The sequence below is a fragment of the Scleropages formosus genome, chromosome 5, assembly GCF_900964775.1.
Source record: "Scleropages formosus chromosome 5, fSclFor1.1, whole genome shotgun sequence".
NCBI lineage: Eukaryota > Metazoa > Chordata > Actinopteri > Osteoglossiformes > Osteoglossidae > Scleropages > Scleropages formosus.
The window spans coordinates 29,249,301-29,274,984 of NC_041810.1; the positions used below are offsets into that span (position 1 = coordinate 29,249,301).

At 46.5% G+C, this 25,684-nt stretch overlaps 1 protein-coding gene across 3 annotated transcripts; it reads right to left on the minus strand.

Annotated features, from left to right (window-relative positions):
- Positions 1 to 107: 107 nt before the first annotated feature.
- LOC108942401 (chromodomain Y-like protein) lies at positions 108 to 25,026 on the minus strand. Of its 3 annotated transcripts, XM_018765755.2 has the most exons (7): positions 13,752 to 13,884; positions 12,720 to 13,494; positions 10,643 to 10,902; positions 8,949 to 9,121; positions 4,865 to 5,075; positions 3,088 to 3,231; positions 108 to 2,527 (listed from the first exon to the last, which is right to left on the minus strand). In XM_018765755.2, the coding sequence occupies exons 1-7, from the start codon at positions 13,851 to 13,853 to the stop codon at positions 2,369 to 2,371; spliced, it is 1,824 nt and encodes a 607-aa protein (XP_018621271.2). In that variant the 5' UTR covers positions 13,854 to 13,884; the 3' UTR covers positions 108 to 2,368. The 3 variants fall into 3 exon arrangements, with proteins under 3 accessions (XP_018621271.2, XP_018621270.2, XP_018621269.2); XM_018765754.2 differs by lacking the exon at positions 13,752 to 13,884 and adding an exon at positions 24,437 to 25,026 and having other exon boundaries at positions 2,452 to 3,231; XM_018765753.2 differs by having other exon boundaries at positions 2,452 to 3,231.
- Between the last annotated feature and the right edge of the window lie 658 nt (positions 25,027 to 25,684).

The following is a 25,684-nucleotide window of genomic DNA, read 5'->3' on the forward strand; positions in this document are numbered from 1 at the left end:
TATATTCATGCACGCTATTCTGTTCTATAATATCTTTCGCCATTTTCACTTTTGCACTCTCTCACTGAGACGCTGAGAGGTATCAGGGTATCAAGAGTCACTCAGGACAGCGTTGATGTACCTTCCTGGCTCTGTTGGTGTGCATAATCCATATTTGCATAGTTGTTCTGCAATGCAAAATTCAGGGATCGCAAAGCTGAAGTCCTGATTGTTGAACGCTGAGAACGCAAAGCTTTGCCATTTGTCTGTCATTCCTGTTTCGGTAAGTTGGACGCGACGCGGACGTTAGACATCCGTCCACACCGAAACACTCCAGTACAAAGAAGCCTCGGTATGAAATCCAAAACTTTATTTAACCCACTTTACAGCTGAATATTTTATTCTATAAAAAAAACTTTACATATCATACAATATACATATATTATTTATATATAGTCTCAACTACAACAAAAGTAGGTCCCAGAGATGGAAAAATATTGTACCACTCATTGAGGCAAACTAACACAAGTTCTGTTTGGGGCAGGGTGTTATGAGTCAAATCTATCTGACATACAAAAATACGGATCATGCCTTCCCTTCTTTTCATACCAGCGAGACGCCGTCCAACATGGTCTCCAGAGACGAGGACGAGTCACTGTATGTGGTAACGGGTGCGGTACGGCCCTTTGCGGGAGTTCGCCGGGCCGTACCACAGCCCTTACCGCGGCCGCCTGCCCAAAGGAGGCGAGGAAGAGCTACTCCTCCGAACGACATCCTGGCAACGAAAGCCCATACGCAGACCTCGCACCCTCGAGCCGCCGGGATCAGGCTGCTCACTGTAACGGACCATCTCGCACCCTCCAGTCTTTCTCAACTTTCTCCACTTGTTAACTGCACGTCACTGTGACAGGAAGGAAGTTTGGGAAAAGAATAAACTGCGAACGTGAAGCCATCGTAATTCTCGATTCGTTCTCGAGGAGACGCAAGTGTGCGCACATCTCGTGAAACTCGGTCCCCGACGCCGGTGCGTCGGAGCTGACAGCTCGGCGCTAAATCTCACACCGACGCGAATACGAGACGAGGGACACCACCGGGGTGTCACTCGGGACGAAGTCTGTCCCGCACCGCGCTAAGGAACAGTGTGAGAATGATGTTGGTGGAAGCGGCATCACTGGAAAAAAACTTTGAGAAATGTCCTCTTTTTAATCGCGTGCTTCCGCACCTTTTGTAGAAGTTAAATTATACGCAAAGACGAAACCCCTCGAAGGGCACTGACACACCTCACATTCCAAGAGTACCTTTCACCCAGAGCGGAGCATCCTCACCTTGACCAGGCCATCTCAACACAAGAGCTGGTCTTCAAGCTGACTTTACCGTGATAAACTTAGTAGTCGAACGATTTGACCCTAACCATCCCTGCCAATTCAAAATCCGAGACGGCCGTTGCATTTGAAAATTCTGAACAAACTCTTTTTTTAAAAAATTCCGAAGTCAGCGGAATTTTCTTTCGGACAGAATTTCATTAACATGTGGTTTCGCACAATACGAAAGTGAAAACGGACAGATAAAACTTATACGTGCACGTATTGCATCACGTTTTGGCCTGCCGGATTCACGTAGCCCTACTGAGCAGTACCGAACGAACGTTCTTTTTGCAAGGACGGGAGTTACCCCCCCCCCCCGCCTTTTTTAAACTTCAAATATTTCAAGCATAAGCAAGGCAAAATTTAAGTAACAATAAAAAACATTTGGTGTAACTGACCCGAAGGAAGCAATGCAGGAAAAGCCCTGAAGACATAAAAAGTTATTCTCAACCAAACGGCAACAAAACGCTGGATATAAATATAAAAACATTATATATACATACAGAGCTATAGCGTTAAAAGCCAATCTTCAGTATTACCTACAATAAGCTTAAGTTTTCTTACAAACTTTACAGTGTGTGCTGGGTCTGGTTGCACGAGTCAACGGAAGTTAATATATCCAAAGGATTAAGAAAAGCGGAAAGGCATAATTCTGTTTCCGTGACAACTGTCTACAAAAAGGAGGAGCAATTAAAAAAAAAAAAAAAAAAAAAAAAAAGCCAACGTGAGACGTCCCCGTTTGAGGTAAATAAAATACAAAAAGCTGTAGCCTGGCAGTACCTCACGATCCGTCACGGCGGACCGGGTAGCGAAAGCCCGGGTCAGAAGCGTGGACTCCTCTGGGCCCCAGAGATGGCGTAGCCCAGGTTGCCCTTTCTAAAGTTCTCACATATTTGGATGAGCTTCCCATTGCAGTGACGATTAGACGAACGCAAGGCAGGTGTCCCGGCATCTTGCGTGAACTCGGCCCGTCGCTCTTCCTTGGGCGGTTCGAAAAGGGAGTCGCGAGGGTGGCGCGCTGCAGTTCAGAACCCGTCAATCTTCTTCTGCAGGTAATTCAGGATGGAGTCCATGCCCTGTGGTGAACCCCACACCCGCTTCAGTGCCTCGCACTCCTGCTCGTTGGCCTGCTCCAGGGCTGCCCTGCTGGTGCCACGCAGCAGAGCTTTGGACTCCCGCAGCACCTGAGTGCCGGTAACGCCATCCAAACCGTACACAACGGGGGAGAGGGGAGGGGAAGGGAAGGGAAGGGAGGAAAATGGGTTATGAGAAGGAATACGCTCAGGGAGAACACAAATGTGTGAAAACACATGCTGGAGTGCTGTGCTATTCACGACTAGCAAACCTTCGTACGATCAATCGGGGAAGGTGCAAACTGGGGCGAATATATTTAAGACACTCCGAACGCTCAGCAGTGCCACTGCGATCATGAGTTTTGGACAACCGGGTGAAAGAAATTAATGTCGAGAGTGACAGTAATGGCATGGTGGCCAACGCGTGGCAAAAATCTGCATGCCAGCTCCTTCCATTCAGTTTCTTTACCACCAATGAAGTAAGAGAAGAGGTACGTTTCCAGGTGAAGGCTGAGCTCGGATGTCGGTGGAAGTGACGTGATATCGAGCATAATGACCGTGACCGTTGCAGGGATGACATAACAACCACACGGGGGTGCTGTGGGTATGAGCTGGGGGTGGCAAGAGGATGCCACGAAAGAAAGAAAACAAAAAACTGGAGGATGACTTACAACTGAATGACAAGTGACAAGCTCCCTAACGCGCACCATCACCTCCTGATTGAATGTGCCCGGCCAGAACACCTGGGACACCAGGCCCTTGGCGCAGGCCTCCTGGGCTGTTAGCTTGCGGCCGCTCAGCAGCATCTCGTTGGCCTGTTTTGGGGGGGGGGGGGAGGAAACAGACATTCAGTGCGGGTTCGAGGACCGCTGGTTCAGCAGACGCTTCGCATCGGGGGCATGAAATTGCGCATGGAGAACGAGGTATACGCTCGTTTCCGCTGCATGTGTACTAATTGTTAATTATAAATTATTTCAAATATTAAACTGTACACAGGGTTAGACAGCATCAAGCGGGAGTTTAAAAAATAAAAAAAATAATAAGAAAAAAAACCTATACACCCTTGCTCATTAAATGACCCCAAAAAACATATTCTAATTACACACATTCCTCAAATAAAAGGCTTAATTCGTCTCTTGGTGGAACAGCGCAAGTTGAATTCCCATTGTGATGGAGCCAAATTACTTTTATTTCTTGGTAATAACAGTAGGAGTAATACTAGTAATATTTCTGAGCAAAATAATTGGTTCCCGGATAAAATATGTCACATTAATGAAACCTGAATTAAATGTTTTCACATGGCAACAATACAGCCAACATTTTATTGCCGGCTTGTGTTTTAACGTTATATATTCATTCGTTCATTATCAGTGACCACATTTCAAATGCCGAGTTGCTTTGGCCCAGATTTTTACAAGACTTCAAATGCAGTTTGAACACCAGTTAAACAACAGGAAATTTTGTTAACGGGAAAAAAAACTCGAGAAAGTGTTTTTTTTTTTTTTTTTTTTATTATTATTTTTATCATATTTATATTTTATTGTGTTTTGAAGGAAACTGATGTTTTACCCTGATCCTGGACAGTTTGTGTTTTTTTTTTTAAACTGTGATTCTCAAAAAAGTGCTTCACAGGCGAGTGCTCCGTTTCCCTCTTTCGGAATTAAAAACGAGCGAGCTGTTTGTCAGGTGAACAACGGCATTCCGAACACGCTCGTAAGTGGAAACGCACGGAAACACAGAAAGAAAGTCTTATCTGAGCATCTCTGATCTCTGCCAGTTTTTTTTTTTTTTTTTACAACTTCTACGTGGAGGGAAGGATTAAAAGTGTATAAACATACATTTTGGATAGAAACTCGGTACTTAGAAGTTACAGTAGAGAGTACGCTGATTTTTTTTTTTTTTTTTTTTTTAATTTGGAGTGAGACAAGGGGTTCACATGATACTGGAGCCCCGCAATCTGACTCAACTACTCAATGTGCTCTTTGATATGCTGCCGCCCTCCGGAGCTCTGTACACCACACCACGGCTTCCAATCTGCATCCAGGCCTCATCAGATACAGCACCAGCTCTATAGAGAACTTTTTTTTTTTTTTTTTTTTTTTTTTTTAAATAAAACAGCACCCGCATTTAATGACTTGAAAGGGATTTAAAATGGGAATCCCAGAGCACATCACAATTACTATATAAAATGTAATTCCGTGTTCGCGTTCCACTGCGATTTGGAAAGTAATCCGATGGCAGAAAAAGAAGCAAAGCAGGAGACGGCGGCAGGGAGGAGCAACGGATAGATGCGAAACGAAAGAAGGTTGCGATGCATTAAAATACGAAAGAAACGGAGGGGAAAAAAAGAAAAAAAAAAAAAAAAAACAGAACCTCCAAGGATGATGAGAGGAGAAAAGCCTGGAGGACGACCATGAGCCTAAGAATCTCGTTTCTATGCCAACTCACCGAGGCCACCCCCATGACGCGGGGGAAAGTGAGGGAGGTGCACGCGTCGGGCGTCTGGCCGAAGGCGGCGTACGGCGTCTGGAACCAGGCCTTCTCGTTGGCCCACACGACGTCGCACAGCGGCAGGATGGCGGCGCCCAGGCCCACCGCTGGCCCGTTCACAGCCACGACGACGGGCTTCTTGAACTGGATGAAGGCGTTCACGAAAGACCTGAGGAGGGGCAGGGAGGAAACTCGGGCTCACCGGCGCGCTCCGTACCACCGGAGCGCGAGTCGCGAGACGTCCACGCCGCTAAGCTGAAACGTCGCCCGTTCCGCGAGCGCGGCTGCGAACGGTTTCGATCTAAGTGCCGCCTTTCGACTTTCGCAACCCCGTGTGACGTCGGTGAGCTAAAACCTCTCCCTTTTTGATCCGAGGCACAGGAAGAATAGGTATATGGGGAGAAATCTTTACTTCCAGCCATTCAGCGCGAGAAAGAGCGCAGATTCATTCCGGCGCAGCGGAGCAGAGCAAAGGCTGGGAGGCAAAGCAAACCGACGCTGCTTTGTTACCCGGAGACCTTTTCTCACACGGCTACTCTTGTTGACATTGAAAAGAAAGAAGAAAAAAAAAAAAAAAAAAAAAACACCAAATGTGCAGCCACAACATTAAGAGAGGGGGAAAAAAAAAAAAACCGTATGGTCAATAAAGGTAAAACCAAACTGATAATTTCCCGTTCGACTGAAACTTCTCCATCGAGCCCGAAAAGTAACCCTGTACGTGTGTTATTTGCATGGCCCTGTTCACACGCTGAGGGAGATCTGTGGCTTAAACGCATCCGTGTCTCGATCTCATATACAATATTCTGTAAAGAACAAACAGTGACAGCTGCGAGTACTGGATATACCCTCTTTTGCTTTTTTTTCCCAGAAGACTTGGCCCGCATTGCGGAAATCTTCCCTCGACATTTGCGGCGAGCGCATGTTGACACGCACACGCACGCTGGCCGAAACCCCTCGCCCCGAGCGGGGTCGCGGCGACCCGGAGCCTAACCCGGCAGCACGGGGCGCAGGGCTCGAGGGGGAGGGGACACACCCGGGACGGGACGCCAGTCCATCGCAAGGCACCCCAAGCGGGACTCGAACCCCAGACCCACCGGAGAGCAGGCGCAGGCCAAACCCGCTGCGCCTCCTCAGGGAGTGCATATTAAATCTCCTAATTCCAGCAAACGCAAAACTGAATTCGATACAAAAAGTCCGTACGGCGCATGACGTTCAGCTGACGCTTCTCTCCGAAGCGACTTCTAATTATTCACCCATTCACGCAGCTGGGTAATTTTACTGGAGTACTTTAAAGTAAGTACCTTACTCAAGGGTACTACAGCTGGAGGTGGGAACTGAACCCGCAACCTTCGGGTCCACAGGCAGCAGCTCGAACCACTACATTCCCAGCCACCGCATACATCCATAACTATATTCATAAACTAGCTACTTTTATGATAAGGGAGCAGCGTGTGGGCGCTCGGTGCAGCAAGTCGGAAATGTGGCGCAGGTGCTTTCGGGTAGGTTCTGGATGACGACGACGACGACGCCGCCGCCCGACTCGAACGTCGGGACGCGAACCGTCGGCCGCAAGCAAAGAGAGCAGTCGCACGAGCCTGGCAAGCGCCTGCACGGTCGCTCCGGGAGAATGTGTTCGGGTGTACGATGCGGGGTCTCGCTGCCCCCCCGCGGGCAGGGCCTCTTCTCGCTCCCTTCTCCTATCCGGCAGCGTTTCGGCGCCCCGAGAAGTATGTTCGGCACCCGGCGCGTTGGTGCGGCGAGACCGTTTTCCCACCGCGCTACAATCAAAAGATAAGGAAATGAGGTTTTGTTCCTGGCTGCCTTCTTGAGGCCAGAACTTCCTGAGCCGAAAAAGCCGTTGCATGTTTTCGCTCCAATTGTTCACCTCGGCGGCGCGAGCCCGCACGCGGACGCCGGCTTCGCCCGTTCCCTCCCTTAACGGACGAACGTTTCTTGCACCAGCCGAACATCTGGAGCACTCCGGCTGATGCGCGTTTCGCCGCAATTTACGAGACTGTGCTCAGGGCCAGACAGCAGCAGCGTTAGGATACAGTATTTTTACCTTATTGTCGTATTTTCGGACCGGCGCCACCCGGCCAGTCAAAACAGTCCCTCCTCTAAGGATTCGTTGGTACCCAGTTGGCCTCCATGTGTGCATTTTTACTTTCTTATAATAGCACAAACTGGAGAGTAAGTGGAGAGGTGCTGACCAAATCCACCTGGTACACTGCTGTGTGTGTGTGTGTGTGTGTGTGTGTGTGTGTGTGTTACCCGTGAGCACGAGGGAGCCTCTGAAGAACAAAACAGGCTATTTTTGACACAAAACTCTTACTGCACCCTCACCGCTTTTCATAATTGCAATTTTTTTAAATATAAACAAGTAAACAGACAAGAGGTATTAAATCGCTCTCTTGCCAACGTAAACAGTAAAACGTAACAAAAGATGCGTGTAAAAAAAAAAAAATACCGAGGAATCGTATAAACCACCGAACGACAAACTTGTCACTATTTAACTTAATAATGGCTAACTTTTATGGAGAGATTCAGAGCGAGTTAAACGTCATCTTGAGTTCAGCTCCACCAACAGTGCAGAGTTTTACTGGAGCAGGGGTGTTGAGCTCAGGTCCTGGTGAGTCTCGTCCCGAAAATTCTCGCTTCTGCTCTGGCGCGGTGGAACGAGCGCTCCCTCTCTCACTCGGAGCTGCTGAATCCTTTCCATCCTTCAGGAAGAGCCTCAAAACACCTCTCTTTCAGATCCACCTCTGTCCTAATCTCCAATCTGCTCCATAAACTTTCAAGGCATTTTAATGACTTGTGTAGAAAACTCTTGACTTTTTTCTAAATTTGTTTGTTATTATTTTTACCGTCCTTTCCATAGTTGTGCATCTTTTCTTACCAGCACCATCACAGCTTTTCGCACATATTGTACCGGGTTAGTCGTTGGTAGTAGTTGGTACAGAACATGACTGCAGCGCAAAACCTAACCTGACCAAAGGACTGTTTTCCCCCCACGGACAAGAACTCTGCTTTCTGACCTGGCCCGGGAAGCAAGTAACATTTTACACCGTGCAATATTCTGCCAACGCATTTAAGCTGAATATTTTCGAGTGTATTTGTTTATTTTTAATTGCATTTTCTTTGCCGTTCTATTTTCTGAAATTTCTGCTGCAGAGAAAAAAATAGCCTGCAAATACACTCAGAAAGGGGACAGGGAGTAAGTGGAGAGGTGGAGGGGCAGCACATGGTTTACGGCATCTCCTGAATCTTCTAAGCAGATTTCACTGAGGGTATTTTTATTATAGCTGTATCCAAAACTTTCACCGAAACTACCCGGCAAATAGGCCGAGGTACTTGATTTGTTATGGTTTTTGATTGTGACAGTGACTAAATGCTGACAAATACGTTTATGTGTGGAATCAGCTGCTTCCTCAAGGCCGGTACAATTATAGTCGGATTGTACGATGAAACGCTTTTAATACTTTCTCCAACGTACTATGCTTTTTCGCCTCATACATTTTTGTGGGGACCTTACATTTATCTGATGTTTTTCTCCAAAGCAATTTACAATGTTAAGTTACCTACATTTATTGACCTATTTATGTACCCGGGTAATTTTACAGGAGCAATTTAGGGTAAGTACCCTGCTCAAGGGTACTACAGCCAGATGGGGGAATCAAACCTGCAACTTTTGCATCCGAAGCCAGTCTCACTAACCGCTATGCTGCCAGCTGTCCCCTTACCGCTCCTACGACTCCACTATTTCATTGTGCCGCAGCACCTGACGCACAGAAGTAACGTGGCACCGTCTCACGTGCGTAAAACAGAACTCAACCCAGCGAAGAGGAGATGGTGAACATCATTTTTTTTTTTTTTTTTTTTTAAAAAACAAACTTCTCGTCCCACTTGCGTTCCTAAACAATAAACGGAACATTTCACTACCGCTGGGGGTAATGCATTCACATACAAATAGGGTCAGAACAAAAATACGATCGCACGCTACAGTCTCCCAAGGATTCACTTCGTGCGGCACGAGCGCCTTTACCTGATGCAGTCGGCCATCCTGGTGCTCTCCTTTTTCCTGTCGTCGGTGAGCCGGCGAATGAAGGACAGGAAGTCCAGGCCGCAGCAGAAGACGCTGCCCACGGCGCCGAGCAGGACCAGCTTGCTGTCATCTGCCGCGGCTGTGGTCATTGCATTCTGTATCTCCTTCATCACCTGCACACACATCGCAACCAAATATCACGCGACGACATTCCGCGCTCTTCTCTATTAGAGCTATGTTACGCAAAATAAAGGGAAAACCAAAAAAGGCAGTCCTCAGCGTGGCAATTAGGTAAAATGTTATTCATCTCGACTTTGTAGGAGAATTTGAATTTAGAAAAACGGGCGGTCCCCGACTTGCGCTAGTTCGATTTACGATTTTTTCGACTTTACGATGCTGAGCTGGCCATATTTTTCGACATGCGGTATAATACTCTCTCGCGATGCTGGGCATCTCCCAGTCTGTCACACAGAGGCGTGCGTCGCGCATCCATAATGTGACAGAAACGCCCATCTGCGTCTCCTGCCACTGGTGGGAAAAAGAAGAGGAAGACAATTCCTCTTGAGGAGAAACTCAACATAATAGCCCAGCATTAAGGCGGCAAGCCGGTAATTGCCATCGCACGTATGCTAGGCTATGACGTTCGGTAGGTTAGGCATATTAAGTGCATTTTCAGCTTACGATATTCTCCACTTATGATGGGTTTCGCAGAACGGAACCCCATCGTAAGTCGGGGACCAGCTGTAGTTCAACAAAAATGAAGACGAAAGTAACCCTAACCCTTAGGCCACAGTTAAGTAGCTTAGACAATTCCAGCAGTGTACGTGGAATGCGTTACATCTTCCCGTTTGAAAAAGTAACATTTGGTCCGCACGACATCCAAAGGGAATTTTGGAATGTCAGGACACCCTTCTGGAACTTATTAGATAGTACTATGTGACTGCACCTGTGTGTAACGCTGCACACCTGCGTAATACCACTTGACCTTCTCCCCTTCTTCTATACAAAAAAAAAAGTGAGTTAGGAGAAGATAGAAATAGTAAAACAAATATAAGGATTAAAGCACCCATAAGCTCCACTTCTGGACATAACTAAGTAGCTTAATGTAAAGGGTGTATCAGAGTGTTTTTGTTTTTTTTTTTTATTTTTAGTCATTTCTTTGAGTAATTACAATGCTTTTCAATAAATGTTTTGCTTATTTTTTTTTATGTCCTGCTATTGTTTTCTGTAACTATGATTTCCCACGGACTTTATATGGCGAAGAGGCTACAGGCAATTTTGCTCTCTGTGCCATGTCAATACCCAGTTCCCACGCGAGATGACGGTCTGTTATAATAGAGTGTTTTCCAGATGAAACCACATTATGAACACATTTGCTATTTCAATAATGAAGAGTACAGGTAAAATAAACGCACTGTACCATGAGGCCATAATGATCCTGTAAACACACACAAGGATAATTCCAGCCAAACCAAATGGACGGCGCAGGTATTAACATGACAATCTCAGCTTTTTACCGCCTGCTCGAGCTTCTCTGGCACCATGGCGCACTTTACGAATATAATATCGGTTCCAGCCAAGCTCGCGAATAATTTGCCGTGGCCGAGCTCTTCACCGAACGTTAGATTTTACCGTATTTACTTTATCGCGCGCTGCAAATTTGCCTTCGGCTTCTACCCAAGAGCGTGACTCACTTCTGGGCTCAGACAGTTATTCTCCGTGGACTTTGTGGACAGGAGGATGTGCGTGAAGCCGTCCTGCTTCTTCACCACAAGGTCCCGGTAGCGGTAGGCGCTCTTGGTCTGGCGCACGCTGAAGCGCAGTCGCTTGTCAAAGGCGACACACTCGTCAAAGCGTCGCTTCGTCGCCGCCGTCGCCGCGGGCACGTTAGTCACCGCGCCCTGCGCGCTTGCCGTGCCATTGGCCAGCACAGCCTCCAAAGCAGTCGGCGTACCTGGAAGGACGGACGGTGAAGGGGAACACAATGCAAAAAGCCGATAAAAAATAAAATTTATGTGAAAATACGCTGTCAACGGATAATGAATTAACGGTTGTGGTACAGTGTTGTAATTATTATCGGCTAGAATTTAGCTGATGCTTTTCTCCCAAGTGACATACAATGTTAAGCAACGGAGGTGATTTACCCATTTATACAGCTGGGTAATCTGTACTGGTGCAATTTAGGGTTGGCGCCTTGATCGAGGGAACGACAGAGGCGGACGAGATTGGAACCGGCGACCTTCGGACGCAAAGGCGGCCAGCTCTAACCACTACGCTGCCAGCCGCTCCATTAACATACCCCAATGATGTAATGCTGTCCCACAAGAGAGTTAGTGTTCCCATAAAAAGTAATGGTAATCTGATGTCCTCACAACAGGAATGTGCACATCAGTGTAATTTCTGAATGAATTCACCCTGTTAGGCAAGGGTTAAGCGCAGATGAGCTCTGGTCAGTCGTAGCTTCGGCACCGCTCGTACTGACCAACAGGCACAAGGAGGAGCAATATCACAATAACCTGTGTAGAAATCCACGTTTCCCCTATTACCACATGACCTACTGATGAATGATGAAACTGATTTTATGCAACTTATGTCAAAGGAGATAATTTTTTTGTAAATTCACACTCATCTGCCACTTTCCTCCGAACAACTCGCAATTATTTACGCATTTGTGCGGCAGGGTAATGTTACCGGCACAACCGAGGGTAAGCAACTTGCTCAAGGGTACTACGGCTGGAGGTTAAGATCGGAAGCGGCAACCTTTGGATCTAAAGGCAGCGGCTCGAACCAGGAGGCTTTCAGCTGCCCCTTCGCATAGTAAATAATTCACACAGCGTATCACTCATTAAATAGTACAATAGTGCAAACATCAGGTGGCTACCTGGACCGTAATATCCAAATGAGCGGAGCGTAAAACACAGTTCTGAGCAAGCAGGCGCACGACAGGTTGAGCAACTTTGTACTTCCAATAAATGTACGGCAGAAATACTCTTTAAAGAGATATTTCATCCATCCTTTTGCAATGTCACTTTTTCTTAATTTCCACACCTTTCCTCACTGAAATAACTGGAGGACCCCCCCCCCAGAACATACGCAGCAGGACCTGCGCGACGGCACCGAAACTCTCGTGAAAGCAACGTCAGCCCTGCTCCTAATTGGTGTCTAGAAATTCTCGATTTTGTTCGGTGGCTCCATTGTTTTGTCTGCTCTCCGCACAACCGCTCCCTGGATGCTGGCGGCAGCAGGTGGGTTTCAGTGCTGCTGGTCCACAGGGGTTTTGGCTTCTGGGTTAATGACACCTCTGAAAACCTGCTGGCACTTTCAAAACCTTTCATTACATGTAGCAGTATTTAATTATATGAGTCATAATTCTGACAGGGTTACTGCAGGCTGAACGCTTCCATCAGACATGTAACATCTGGAACACCGGTTTTCCCCAATCACTGTATGAATGGAAGCGCGCGTGTGTGATTTTTATATGTGCTACATTAATCCATTCCTCCTCTCAACCTTTCTACATTAGACTTTAAAATTCAGTGTTTTAGAAAGCAGAAGCTCCGAGACATTTTGCTCGACATTCCGAACGCAAATATCGCATCCCTAATGATGAAACCGTCAGCTCTACCGCTTCCGAATCGGACAATTTTTTCAGGGAAGCCGCATCGGGAACGCGCATCAGTTCCGACAAATTTGTAGTGCCGCACCTCCGTCAATGGTCTTCAGCACAAAACTTGTACCTGTAACGGTAAACACCACCACCGAAGGTCCTACCTTTCCCGCTGAGTGCCAACACGGCGGCGGGCGTGATGGGGACCTGTGGCGGCGGTAGGGTGCCGTGAGCCCGTGGTCTCATTCCCATGCGCGCCCTCTCCTCCCCGGGACCAAGCGGGGCCCCCAGCGGCTTCTCCAGGAGCGCCACCTCTGGAGGCACGGTGTCCGGCTCCTGCTCGGTCTGCTCCAGACTTTGGGCCGCCTCGCTAGGTGACTCCTCTGCCTCTACCCGGTTTTCCATGGGGCTCTTGGGTACAAGGATTTTGATCCCAGTCTTTGTCAGGTCCATGCTTTTCCGGCCTGGGCCAAGGGAGTGAGCGGCCGCTAGCTCGGTGGCAGCGCTTCCTAGGTGGCTGGAGCGTTTGTATTTTTGACCGGAGATTATCAGCTGGGATTCCATTTGAGATCCGGCGCCCTTAGCGCCGTCATCCGGGGTCAGCTGCCGTTCGGCCCCTGAGCTCGTGGTGGCAGCGGTGGGATCTGCGGATTTGGCCGCAGCCGGACTGCCGCTATGCTGATGGGTTCTGTGTATTTGTTTGCGGGCACTGCTGGCTATTTCACCGGCAGGGCTGGAGGAGCTGCGTGCGGAACGTGGGAGCGCACCTTCTCGCTGTCGTTCGCCATGCTGGCCATTGAACTCGTGGATGAACTCTACGCAGTTGGCTAAGTGCGTCTCTGGTTCCCAGGTGTCGTCCTCAAAGTCATAGCCCCTCCAGCGTACCAGGTACTCAGTCTTCCCTTTCTTGTTTCTTCGCTTGCCTATGATTCTCTCCACCTGGGGAGCAAAACACTAGACGATGAAATCTGAGAGAGACTTTGACTGCTAAGCATGCAAACAAATCACAGAATATCTACTGCAAAATAACAGTGATTCCCAGAGATAATTATAGTCATTGAAACAATGCAGTTGGAAGAATACGGGATGTTTAGGATGACGGCATGGTTTTACAAGTAAACAAAAACAAATTCTAAAAGAACAGGCACAAAGCATCACTTTAGTATTCAGTGAAACACATTTAAGCATACAGATACCATGGTTGATAGAAGAACTGGGGAGGACTTACTCGCTTGTTCTGTTAAGGCATAATAAAGAACATTATCAATGAAAACTCTAACTAAAAGGTATGGGACCATTTGCCTTCATAATAAGACACTTCCTATCTAACTGGGAAACATTTACATAACTGCTGGGAGCTGAGCAAAAAAAAAAAAAAAAAAAAACACACTTCTCCGCAGTGATCATTAAGAAAATGTACTAAACTGTACAAGGTTTCTTCCTGGATGCCTCCCACATTCCAAACGTGTTTCAGTTTCACCGGTGACTCTAAATGACGAGAAGCGCGTGTTGCACTAGCGAACGAAAGGAGCACTCAGCGCTGCAGGTTACCTTGGATAAGCGTGTCAGCTAAATACCGCGTACCAGTCACTATTTGTCACTTTTACATTTATTCATGTAGCTGATGCTTTTCTCCAAAGTGACTTACAATGTTAAGATTACAATTATTTACCTATTTACACAGCTGGGTAATTTTACTGGAGCAATTTAGGGTAGGTACCTTACTCAAGGGTACTACAGCCAGAGGTGGGGATCAAACCAGCAACCTTCAGGTCCAAAGGCAACACGTCTAACCACTAAACTACCAGTTGTCCACTTGGGAGAGAACCATCTGCTAAATGAATGAACGCAAGTGTGCCATCTGATTATCATTTATTAGCAAACCCCAATTTAAACGTAATAAACGCCCCGTTGCTCTCCTGCTCCAGCGTTACCGCAGCCTTCTCACCTGACACAGTCAAAAAGAATCACGACCCTCAAAAAACAAACAGCACTCAGAGTATAAAACATCTGGATCCATACGCTGACACTTTGGAGAAGTCTAAATGTCTACCAAGGATCGGGGAACCATCACAACATGTATTTACCAACACCATGCTCAACTAAGGCACTTGACTCTGACTTTGAGTGTGCAGGTAATGCACCAAAAGTAATTGATAATAATGATATAGGTAATGACATTTCTACTTAACATTGGCCTAATTTTTAAAAATTTAAAAGAAAAAAAAAAAAAAACCAAACCAATGGCACAGAAGCTAAACAAATACGTGTAAACCTTCAAGGGACCCATCTTGTCTACGTCACTGAACAATAGTAGGAGCCAAGAGGGGCGGCATGGCGCTACAGCGAGTAGCGCTGCTGTCTCACAGCATCTGGGTGGTGCAACAGGGCGTGGGCTTGATCCCCGCTCAGCGTGTGTGGAGTTTGCATGTTCTCCCCGTCTGCGTGGGTTTCCTCTGGGTGCTCTGGTTTCCTCCCACAGTCCAAAGACACGCTGTTCAGGTTCCCCCATAGTGTGTGAGTGACAGAGAGAGTGTGTGTGTGTTCCCCTGATGTATGGATGAGTGACCCAGTGTAAGTAGTGTATCTAGCAGTGTAAGTCACCGCGGTGAATAAGGGCTGACGACACTACATAGGGTTCGTTGGAAGTCGCTTTGGAGAAAAGCGTCTCCTAAATAAGTAAATGTAAGAAATACACGTATTTCAAGAAGCAGTAATGCACAGCCACTGTAAGAAAAAACATCACAAGAAATCTCCATATATAACATATCACACCAAAAACAGCGAGAGGCCAAAATAGCGAGAGGATGACGACTTGCAGCGCGTGCGGAAAAAAGGCATTCCAGGGCCGGACTGAGAGCGACGGAAGACAAAACTACAGACCGCTCAGATTGCTTCCAAAAAAAAAAAAAGAAAAGAAAAAAAAAAAAAAACAGTACAACTTGAACTGCAATTTCTGCAAACACAGAACACCTCCGTCTGGCCGTAATGGAGCCATATGGATAACAACTGTGGACAGGAAGGGCGGCTGTGCAAGTTTCTTTCTTCGGGTTTACAGCTCAGCAAAACAGCAAAAGCACCGCATCGTAACACCAGTATTCAAACATTTCACAGCGTTATGCAGACTTTACTCCGTGCATCTTGCATGTATGAATACGAAGATGAATTTTCCAAACTGCGAAAGACCGAAGCGTTACTTTTGCTTACGCGGTTGCAGGATCGAGTGATTTAGGGCAGGTTGCTGGCCCACGAGAGTACAAATTTTCAGAGCACATTCTTAATTACGGCCAGAACTACACCCGGAACATCGGTTAAGGACATAAACTCTCCCAATATTTCAGTGGAGGACTTGGGAGCCGAGTGCAACCTGGAGGCTCCAACTTAAGGACGTTGGTCTATGGAAGAGTTCAGTTTGCGCTCAGATGTGGGGTTTCGCACGAATGGCACGACGGCGCAGCGGGTAGCGCGGGTGCCTCACAGCGCCTGGATTGCGCAACCGAACGTGTGTGCAATCCCTGTTCCGTTTGTGTTCGCGTGTGCTCCCGACGTTAGTGTGGGTTGCCTCCTGGTGCTCTGGTTTCCTCCCACAGCCCAAAGACACGTGTTTCGCAAGCCTAAATAACCCACGGCGTGTTACCGTCCGCGCAACTGCATGCACGCACCCCGATACACTACCAGAAATTTATTGCTAACCTTTTCAGCACCTTGGAGAGCAACAACCTACCTTTAAGATTACCATGATACCGGTTGAAATCCCTGCTCACGGATCACAAATATCCTAATCGGTGAAGGAAAGCATGATGGGAGCACGGAGATGAAACGGGTGAAGAAACGGCGCCCGTCTCCCGTTATGTGCAGCGGAAGCGCTAATGCCGTGTCAGCTGCCACAAATTATTCTGCAATAAATATAATCCGCTGTAATAAAAGAACCCTTCCTTTGTTTACTGGTGACACTAAAGGGAACAGAAGCGCTGTGACAAGAGCGGCAACAATTCACCGCCTTCGGATGCTGCTTGACACCCAACCAAGAGGGCGGGGCTCGGGGTTGGCGTCGCTCCGCGGACGGAGGACGCGACACGCCGGCGCCGCTCCCCACGGGACCTCCGAGGGGTCGCACCAACATCTGCAGGTTCAAATCCTGTGAAAGGAAATGATGTAACACCTTTCGGCAAGGCGTTTACTATTTACTGCACCAATGCCACCCAGCAGTTGGTGTAAAGTGGAATTTACAACTGTAATGAGAGCACTTCCAAATGACCGTTATAAAAAACTGTTAATAACCAGTTACTGGGATTCTAAAGCATCTCTTAATGCCCCTGAAAATGGGGGGGGGGGGGGGGGAGAAAAAAAAAAAAAAAATCACATAAGGGAAATGTAACAACTCAAAATATGTTTTATTTAAAATCACAGGGCAAAAATCATTTTTGGACAGGACTGGCCACCAGATACCCAGTTTTGGTGTGTTTCTCTACCTGAGCGTAATATACTTAAACGTACACAAAGAAAACTCATTTATACAACTTATCGCAGCACTTTTTTCTTGACACGGCTGTTCTGTGAAATCATAGTTTTACCTTAACTGGTATTTGCTTAAAGCTGACTTTAAAAAAAAAAAAAAAGATTATGTGAAGACACGCAGTGCAGAATCAGGATAGGAGCTGGGAAACACAACCCTGAAAAGAATTTACATAGAGCCAATTCAATCCCATGCGATGCAACGGAAGGGCTGCTTACGAGTGACCCCCGGGGGGCTAGTGGAATCGCCAAAACAACTTAAAGCTTAAAAGCAGAACACACATTTGCTCAAAGAACGGGAGCAAGAGCCACCTTACAAAAATCGTCCATGGGACGCGACCCTACACCCTTTCGGTGTGCGAGACCATTACACTACAGAAAGGATGTGAAGTGGCCCAGTCCATTACAAAGCAAAAACAGCTGAAGAACAGATCCTGTTCACCTTCAGACCTGAAGATCATAGGTTTGATTCCCACCTACTGCTTTAGTGCCCCCCAAATACAATAAAATTTCAGCTATAATTCACATTCATGTACAATGTGCACCGCGATCTTATTTTGTTATAATCTAGAAATAACTATGTATAATGCGGCTGACTTCTGCGTCACTTTAGAAACTGCCTCATTATATGTGCACTTACTACTTCCGGGATGTTCTTTGATTTATGCGAATATCTATGTTTATGAACATCAACTTCCCGTATAATATTCTGCAATTACCGATGTAACCCCAGAAGAGTAGCGTCTGTTAAAATGAAGGGAAATTTCAAAGCGCGTTCAAAGATGAGTATCTGTAGATTGTGTGCATTTATAAATAACCATGCAAAAGTTACACTGTTTCTACCTCGCTGTCAAGTTGGGGCAATGTGATGATCAAGTGGTCAGGGACTCCCCCTCACCGGGTCTAAAAATAACTTACGCATAGTGCGCACCTACACCGTGCTCATAATGCAACTCTGTTTCCCTCCAGACGTTCGATGGGAGAAAGTAACATGCATACAGCGCTGCTCCAAAGCGTGTCACTCGGTTTCACCACAAAACGGGTATTTAGAGAGAATCGGCGTTTGTCATGCGACATGACATGTGTGCAATGAGCAATTCCATGTGTTGCTTTAGAGGAAATCGTGCGTGTAGTAGAAACACACAAGTAGCGAAGTGTAAAAATGAGTGAATCCCAAGCTGTATTGGTCAAACCAAGTAGGTAAGTAGGATCAGGGGTGTAAATCACAGTCATTTATTCATTTTACGATTTAGATTTTATTTTTATTTTTCTGTTTCGTCTCTTAAGTTCATGTGATGTGGTAAATGTTCATGCTCTTTAATGTTGAGATCATAGCTTGAATCGACGGATAAACTTTCACACAGCCACTCAAGTAATGTAAATGTTTGGAAAAAAACAAGATGTCGTAGCTCCCTGATGATGCTTCCGACGGGAGGAGCGAAACGTTGGAACCAATGTCCCGCACGACGCGGTTTAATCCAGAAGTACAAAACTCCCAGCCAGTTGACACCAACCGCGGAAGCCTACGGGTTTTAACATGCAAATGTCTTTATATTTTATACAAGAGTAATGAGCATCCCTACAGGGTTCACATACTTTCAAGCAGGATTGCAGCTGCATGAACGAGCCCAGCTCGCCTACGCCCGTTCGCGTCCCGGTTGGACCGCTGACATTACCGACGCGAAGCCGACGGCGCGTGGCGAGACTCTCCGAGTGACCGCTTACAGACCAGGGTACTTGGCGCTGTAAAACCTGCCCCCGGAAAAAGCACGAGCAGAAAAATCCCTCACTTTTCATTCCGTCGCCTCGATCCACTAAACGCAGAATTAAAGAGACGAATTTGTGTGGTTCTGCTATTCGGATATTTCGGAGAACGACGTCAACAGAGAGACCCCCCTTCATTTGTTTCGTTGCGTTTGGGCTGATTTATGCCGTTAAAATTGCGTTCTCTTTGTCCTTCTAAAGCAATCATCATTAATTTGGGATGTGACAAACTAATTGGGGGGGGCAAATTCAAGGAGTTAAAGAATATACACACACACACATTTTCAGAACCGCTTGCCCCATACGGGGTCACGGGGAACCGGAGCCTACCCGGCAACACAGGGCGGAAGGCCGGAGGGGGAGGGGACACACCCAGGACGGGACGCCAGTTCGTCACAAGGCACCCCAAGCGGGACTTGAACCCCAGACCCACTGGAGAGCAGGACTGCGGCCCAACCCACTGCGCCACCGCACCCCCCGAGTTAAAGAATAAAGTAATTTTATTATCCTTCAGTATAATCTGAAAAAGCTGCCATGGAATTATCATTAAATGACAGTATATTGCTACAAATATGAACACTTCAAAACAATTTTCATTCACTCGGTCTCAGATTTATGATTTTAGCCTGAGAATGAACATATTTCACAAAACAGTTCAACAGGTTATCAACTGGATAAACTAAGTTGTAGAAAGTTATGAAAATATGTCAAGGGTACAACACAATCGTACAACAGCGCAGTAAAAATTTAACGTCCAAGAAAACAGCAGTTGAATGCAGACTTATTATTCAAATACATGGGAAGAAATGAGTGGAACGCAAACTAATTTTAAAACTACTTTTAGGCCCCAGTACCAACAAAAAGTACTGTCTAATATATGAATTAATGGAACGGGATGCTCTTAATTCGAAAAGATGGCAATCAGGACACTACCTGCATAAAAATGCAGTTCAAATTGTGTTTCTCACTGAACACACTCTTTCATAAATGTTACAATTTAATAAGCATAGCTGTTAATATTTAATCAAACCCAACACACAAATACAGCCTATAATGATCACCCCTATTATGAATTATTATTAATTCTAAGAGTTATTAAGAATTCAGACCCCCTTGTGTCTCTGAGTTTTATCATGAAATAGCTATTTAGTGAGAATCAGCGTTTCCCATGTGCCATAAAAGGTGTGTAATGAGCAATTCCATATGTTACTTTAGATGAAATCGTGTGTGTAGCAGAAACACACAAGTAGCGCAGGTGTAAAATTAAGTGAACCCCAAGTTGTATTGATTAAACCAAGTAGGTAAGTAGGATCGGGGTGTAAATCATAGTCATTTATTCATTTTATCAATTTATTTTATGATTTAGAGTTCATATGTTTATTTTAATATTTCATATGAGAATAATTACCTTCCCTGTATGGCTTTCAGTAAAAGCACCTCTGATTAGTTTCTTGAAAAGTGCTGCACACTCAGTGTACACTACATCCTTGCCTAGGCGACATCCAAGGGGTTAATACACAGGCGGTCCCCAATTTACGATGGGGTTACATTCCGCGAAACCGCCGCCCAGCATCGCGAGAGAGTATCGCTCCGCATATCGATTGCCCGGGAAAAATCAAAACTCAAAATTCCAAGTACGCTTTGTACCGAATGTCTATCGCCAGCTCGCCATCGTAAAGTCGAAAAAATCGTAAGTCAAAGCATCGTAAATCGGGGACCGCCTGTACAGCGTTTTCAACGTGCCTTTCGTACGAATAACGGCAAACCACAAAACTGCCAACTAGCTTCTCTCGCAGCTTCAGCCCTTTCACGCGTCACCACCCGCTGTGCCTCTTGTGCATAATGGTACCAATATTTCATTCAAATGTTCCCGAGAGATTGGGATGATGACACGGGTGCAGCGGGTAAAAAAAAAAAAAAAAAAAAAAAAAAAAACTGGGCCGCGGAGTAAAGGTTACAGCCGCGGGGTCACTTGTTGAATTTCACACAGGGAACGTGGCTGACTTATGAAAAGAGGCAGCAGAAGCTGTAGGTCTAAGACACGCAGGAAGGGGAAGTCTGCTGAGTAAACAAGATGCAATGAGACATTACTCTTCATCACACTGAGCCTGAAACTTAAACCCGGAATATTACATTTATCTGAAATGTTTCTCCAAAGCAACTTACAACACTAAAGTTACACTGATTTATACAGCTGGGTAATTTCACCGGAGCAATTTAAGGTAAGTACGTTGCTCAAGGGTACAAAGGCCGGAGGTGGGATTCAAACCTGAAACCTTAGGATAGGATCCAAAAGCAGTAACGCTGATTACTATGCTACCAACTTTCCGCAGATGACACATACCCAACTTTCATTTCCTTATTATTCATTTATTTAAATGTGGCACACAGCCTTCGTTCCTCAAGCCAGTCCATGGACGCCATCGCAGAAAGTTTACTTTATGACATTTTTTTTTCTTTTAAATTCTTACACTAAACCTAATCTGAATAGTATCAAAATTAGCATTAATTATTTAAAAAAATATTTTAAAAATTCTTAGACCCTTCGTGAATAGTGTAAATAAAATTAAAAATACAGAAGCCCCTTTGTAAATAGTGTACAAATATATTTCTTCAAAAAAAAAAATTTTTATACAACACCCTGCAGGAATAGTGATAGCGGTACCCTACAGGCTCAGAGCATGTGTGCTCGATGGGGGGTCATGACGCCGCCATCACGGCTGCAGCAAACAGGCCTAGAAAGAATAATAGCAACCATAAAGTGACAAATCTTAAAACTAATTCCTGTAATTATGTATAATTTAAAGAAGAAGAAAAAAAGTTCAACAAAGTATAAGGAAATAAAAATTAAATTCGTTGTCCTTGCTTGTACTACAAGTATAAAACAGAATGGCAGGGAAGCTTTTTAGATTCAAGCCCTTTTATCGCACCTTTCAAACATGATTTGTGGAAAAAAAAAAATTATTTTTTTATTATTCTCCTGGAACACACCATGAAAAAACTAAAATTTTTGTTTCATTTTTTTTTTTTTCTTATGATATTAAGCATATTTTAGAGTGATTTTGGGGTGAACGGATGGGCCCTGACCAAACTGAAAATTTTAAACTTTTTTTAAAAAAAATAATGGAACGAGTAATTTCATTATCCATTTTTATTGGATAAATTTGGTATAGTTGATATTTCTACGTTTACCTCTGACCGCAGTAAGAACACAGTTAATACCCCATAGAGCTCAACGTCTAAAACCGCCGCTGCGAGCAGAAAACGAGAAACAAAGTTCCCAGCCCTGCAACTGTTAACTATGGCACATGGTGGGAAAAAAAAGATAAAATCTCCAAAAAAAAAAAAAAAAAGAGCCAAATGTCACTTTGATTCTTGTAGCGGTACAGAAAGGTTCACGTGGTTGAACGCAAACAAGAAGCCCAGAAGGGCTTTAGGTCGTACCTTCCGTGGCCCGAACGTCAATTCAAAGCTCCGCCACCCGTCCGAGGTGAACTGACGGTTAAACGCTCGAGCTCGTGTCTCTACCCAGCATTCACAGCGGTTCGGGTTCCAGACCACATCACATGTACAGTGACAATAAAGCACCAGGCTCTTCCCTGAAGCGCAAGCCATGCAGAGTCGCGACCACACACTGCTCATGCAGCACTCTCGCACCAAGGACCGTGGAAGCCACATCAGTCAGGCACCATATTCTATTTCATCCAAGTTAAAAACAGTTGAGGGTAAGTACCTTGTTCAAGGGTACCACACCTGGAGATGGGATTTGAACCCACAACATTCAGGGCCAAAGGCAACAGCTCTAACCACCACACTATCAGCTGTCTTTGTGGAAAGGTTAGAACTGCTGCCTTTCCACGCAAAGGTTGTAAGTTCAAAGTCCCCTTAGACAAAGACCTCTAAATAAACACTGTTTAATAACTGTATGATTAAAATGAATAAATGCACTCATTAAAGAGCCTTTTAACAGTAATATTTTTGTTATTATATTTTTAGAAACTATAGAATGTTTTGAATATATTTATATTTACACGAGGGGAGCGGTGGCGCAGCTGGTTTGGCCGAGTCCCGCTATCTGGCAGGTCGGGGGGTTCGAGTCCCGCTTGGGGTACCTTGCGATGGACTGGCACCCCGTCCTGGGTGTGTCCCCTCCCACCCTGCGTTGCCAGGTTAGGCTCCGGTTTGCCACGACCCCGTTTGGGACAAGCGGTTTCAGCCAGCGTGTGTTACATTTACATCTATATATTTCCTTAAATATAAAGAAATTTTTAATCTAACTTGAAAAAAGGGAAAACAGCCCTCAGGCTGTCTACAAATAGGTTAAAACATCTGCTTTCATCAAACACAATAAGATATATACTGTACATATAGGATTGAAAAAAAAAAAGATTTAAAAAAGAAACTACTTTCTGAAAGCAGGGGGTGCGGTGGCGCAGTGGGTTGGCCCACAGTTCTGCTCTCCGGTGGGTCTGGGGTTCGAGTCCCGCTTGGGGTGCCTTGCGGCGGACTGGCGTCCCGTCCTGGGTGTGTCCCCTTCCCCCTCTGGCCTTATGCCCTGAGTTGCGGGGTTAGGCTCCGGTTCCCCGCGACCCCATATGGGACAAGCGGTTCTGACAGTGTGTGTGTGTGTGTGTGTGTGTGTGTGTGTGTGTGTGTGTGTGTGTGTGTGTGTGTACTTTCTGAAAGCACGGGTACCCAGAAGATCTTGGGTTTGAATCCTGCTTCCTGCTGTAGAACTCTTGAACAAGGTCCTTACACTGAATGGGCACTGAATACACACACGTAAAGGTGACCACCTAACAGTATCAACTGCCTCGGACAAAGAGGTCAGCTAAAGGTCAACAAGAATAATAATATTATTATTAACGAGAATAATTTTGTTCAGAAGATGGGTGGGTAAGAGTCCGGATGAACCACACGGTGCCGTTCCTCTCCCAAAAGAAGCGGTTGCGTTCGACGGGCGTAGGGGAGCGCTGGGAAGGGAGAGTCGACACTGATGGCATCATCATCATCATCATAAATCATCATCATCATCATCACCATGATGATGATCTTCATTCCCCCCTGGAGCAGCAGGATCCCCACAAGTACAGCGACAGCTTTACTGCACAAACCACAAGTTTACCGCACAGCGAGACGTCAGACACAACACACACCCCGCACACACTTCAAACACACCTCACACACATCCCACACACTCTGCGCACACACTCCCTACACCACTTGTTACACAGAAACACGTCCTACGAGTGTTACACACTAACTGACTAACTTACACGTCAAACTCAAAGCAGTTCCTGCACTTCTCTCTCTCACACACACACACACACACACACACACACACACACACACACTTCCCTTGCGCCCCGTCACCAGTACACCCCCCACCACACACTTACTGTCCGCTTTCTTTCTCCCCGTACACACGGTACAGTTCGCTAAAGTGTGCGCGTGCTCGCCAGATTACCGGGAGCGCGCGCGGGCGGGGGGGGAGTGGAGTGGAGTGGAGCGGGGGCGCAGCGGCGTCCTTCTCCTGTTACTCCGCTCTTACTACTTAAAGTGCTCGGCTCCAGCACGAGCGCAGCACTGCGCCTCACCGTACCTCGTAGAGCCCCTCCGTGGCCATGCTGCGCGCGAGCGACGAGTGAGCGCGCGCGCGCGAGCGTGTCCCCGCCGTGGGCTCGGTCGCTCGAGCGCTCCCTCCGCGCCGCGGCTCCTCTTCGCGCCTTTCTCTCACAGTCCGTCCGTCGTTCGCTCGGTCCTCCAGTCCCCGCAGCCCCCCGGCGCGCGGCAGAGAGCGAGGGAGCGCGAGCGTGCCCGAACGCGCCCTTCCTCGCACCGCGAGAGCCTGCTTCGCTTCGGCGGGGCGCGCGAGCGGCCGCGCGACGGGCTCCTCCGCGCAACTCAAGGAAGTCCTAATCGAGCTCCGAGCGGAGCGCCGACGTGTTGCGGGATTGCGCTGCCAGTCGGGCCGCGATGGCGACGCGTCGGGGGGAGTCGACGAACAGCGTGTGACACACACAAACACACACACACACAAACAAACAGACAGACACACAAAGTCACCCCCAGCGGGGCTCCCGATCCCTGCGCCGTGCCCTGCTCCCCGGCGGTAGCGCGCCCCCGCACGGTGGCGTCACTCGCCGCTGCTGTAACTGCTGCCACTTCCTCTGCTGGAGCGAGTTGAGCGCGCAGCGCGAGCGCGAGCACGTGTCCCTCCTGCACCGTGACACGCTGCGAAATGCCACCACACGCGTGTCAATATATCAGTATAAACGAACAGATATACCGCATTTTCTCGAGTAAACGGTTCCGCGGTAGCTTCCGTCAGCAAGGGCTCATTATGTCAATTAATTTTAAAACCGATCAGTTGATCAGCATTTAGGGAAATGCTTGACCCCCATAAGCGCACACTCTGGGCCTGTACCGTAGGGTCCCACTAACACTATTCTTCACATATATAAATATAATTTTTTGTTTAAAGAAATTTTTTTTACACTGTTCACGAAATGTCTACTTTAAAAATAAAAATAAAGTATAAATAAATAAAAATAAAAAAGTAATTAAAATTTGAAAAAAAAAAACATAAAGTAAGCTTACTGCAAGTAAGTTTAAAGTAAAATGGGACAGCTGGTAGGGTAGTGGTTAGTGGTACTACCTTTAGACCACCAGGTTGCAGGTTTGATCCCCACCTCTGACTGTAGTACTCTTGAGAAAGGTACTTACTCTAAAGTGCTCCAGTAAAAATTACCCAGCTGTATAAATAGGTGAATGATTATAAGTACTTTAACATTATAAGCTCCTTTGGATTAAAGTATCGGGTAAATGTATTGTGATGGTTTCTGTGGTC

What these genes read in the sequence shown, in the direction of transcription:
- LOC108942401 (XM_018765753.2), bottom strand. Translation starts at nt 13,853, where the DNA reads ATGGTCCCATACCTTTTAGTTAGAGTTTTCATTGATAATGTTCTTTAT. An exon ending in GTTGGCACTCAGCGGGAAAG is followed by an intron (nt 10,903 to 12,719) that starts GTAGGACCTTCG and finishes CCGTCCTTCCAG; the next exon opens with GTACGCCGACTGCTTTGGAG. An exon ending in GCGTCATGGGGGTGGCCTCG is followed by an intron (nt 3,232 to 4,864) that starts GTGAGTTGGCAT and finishes CCCCCAAAACAG; the next exon opens with GCCAACGAGATGCTGCTGAG.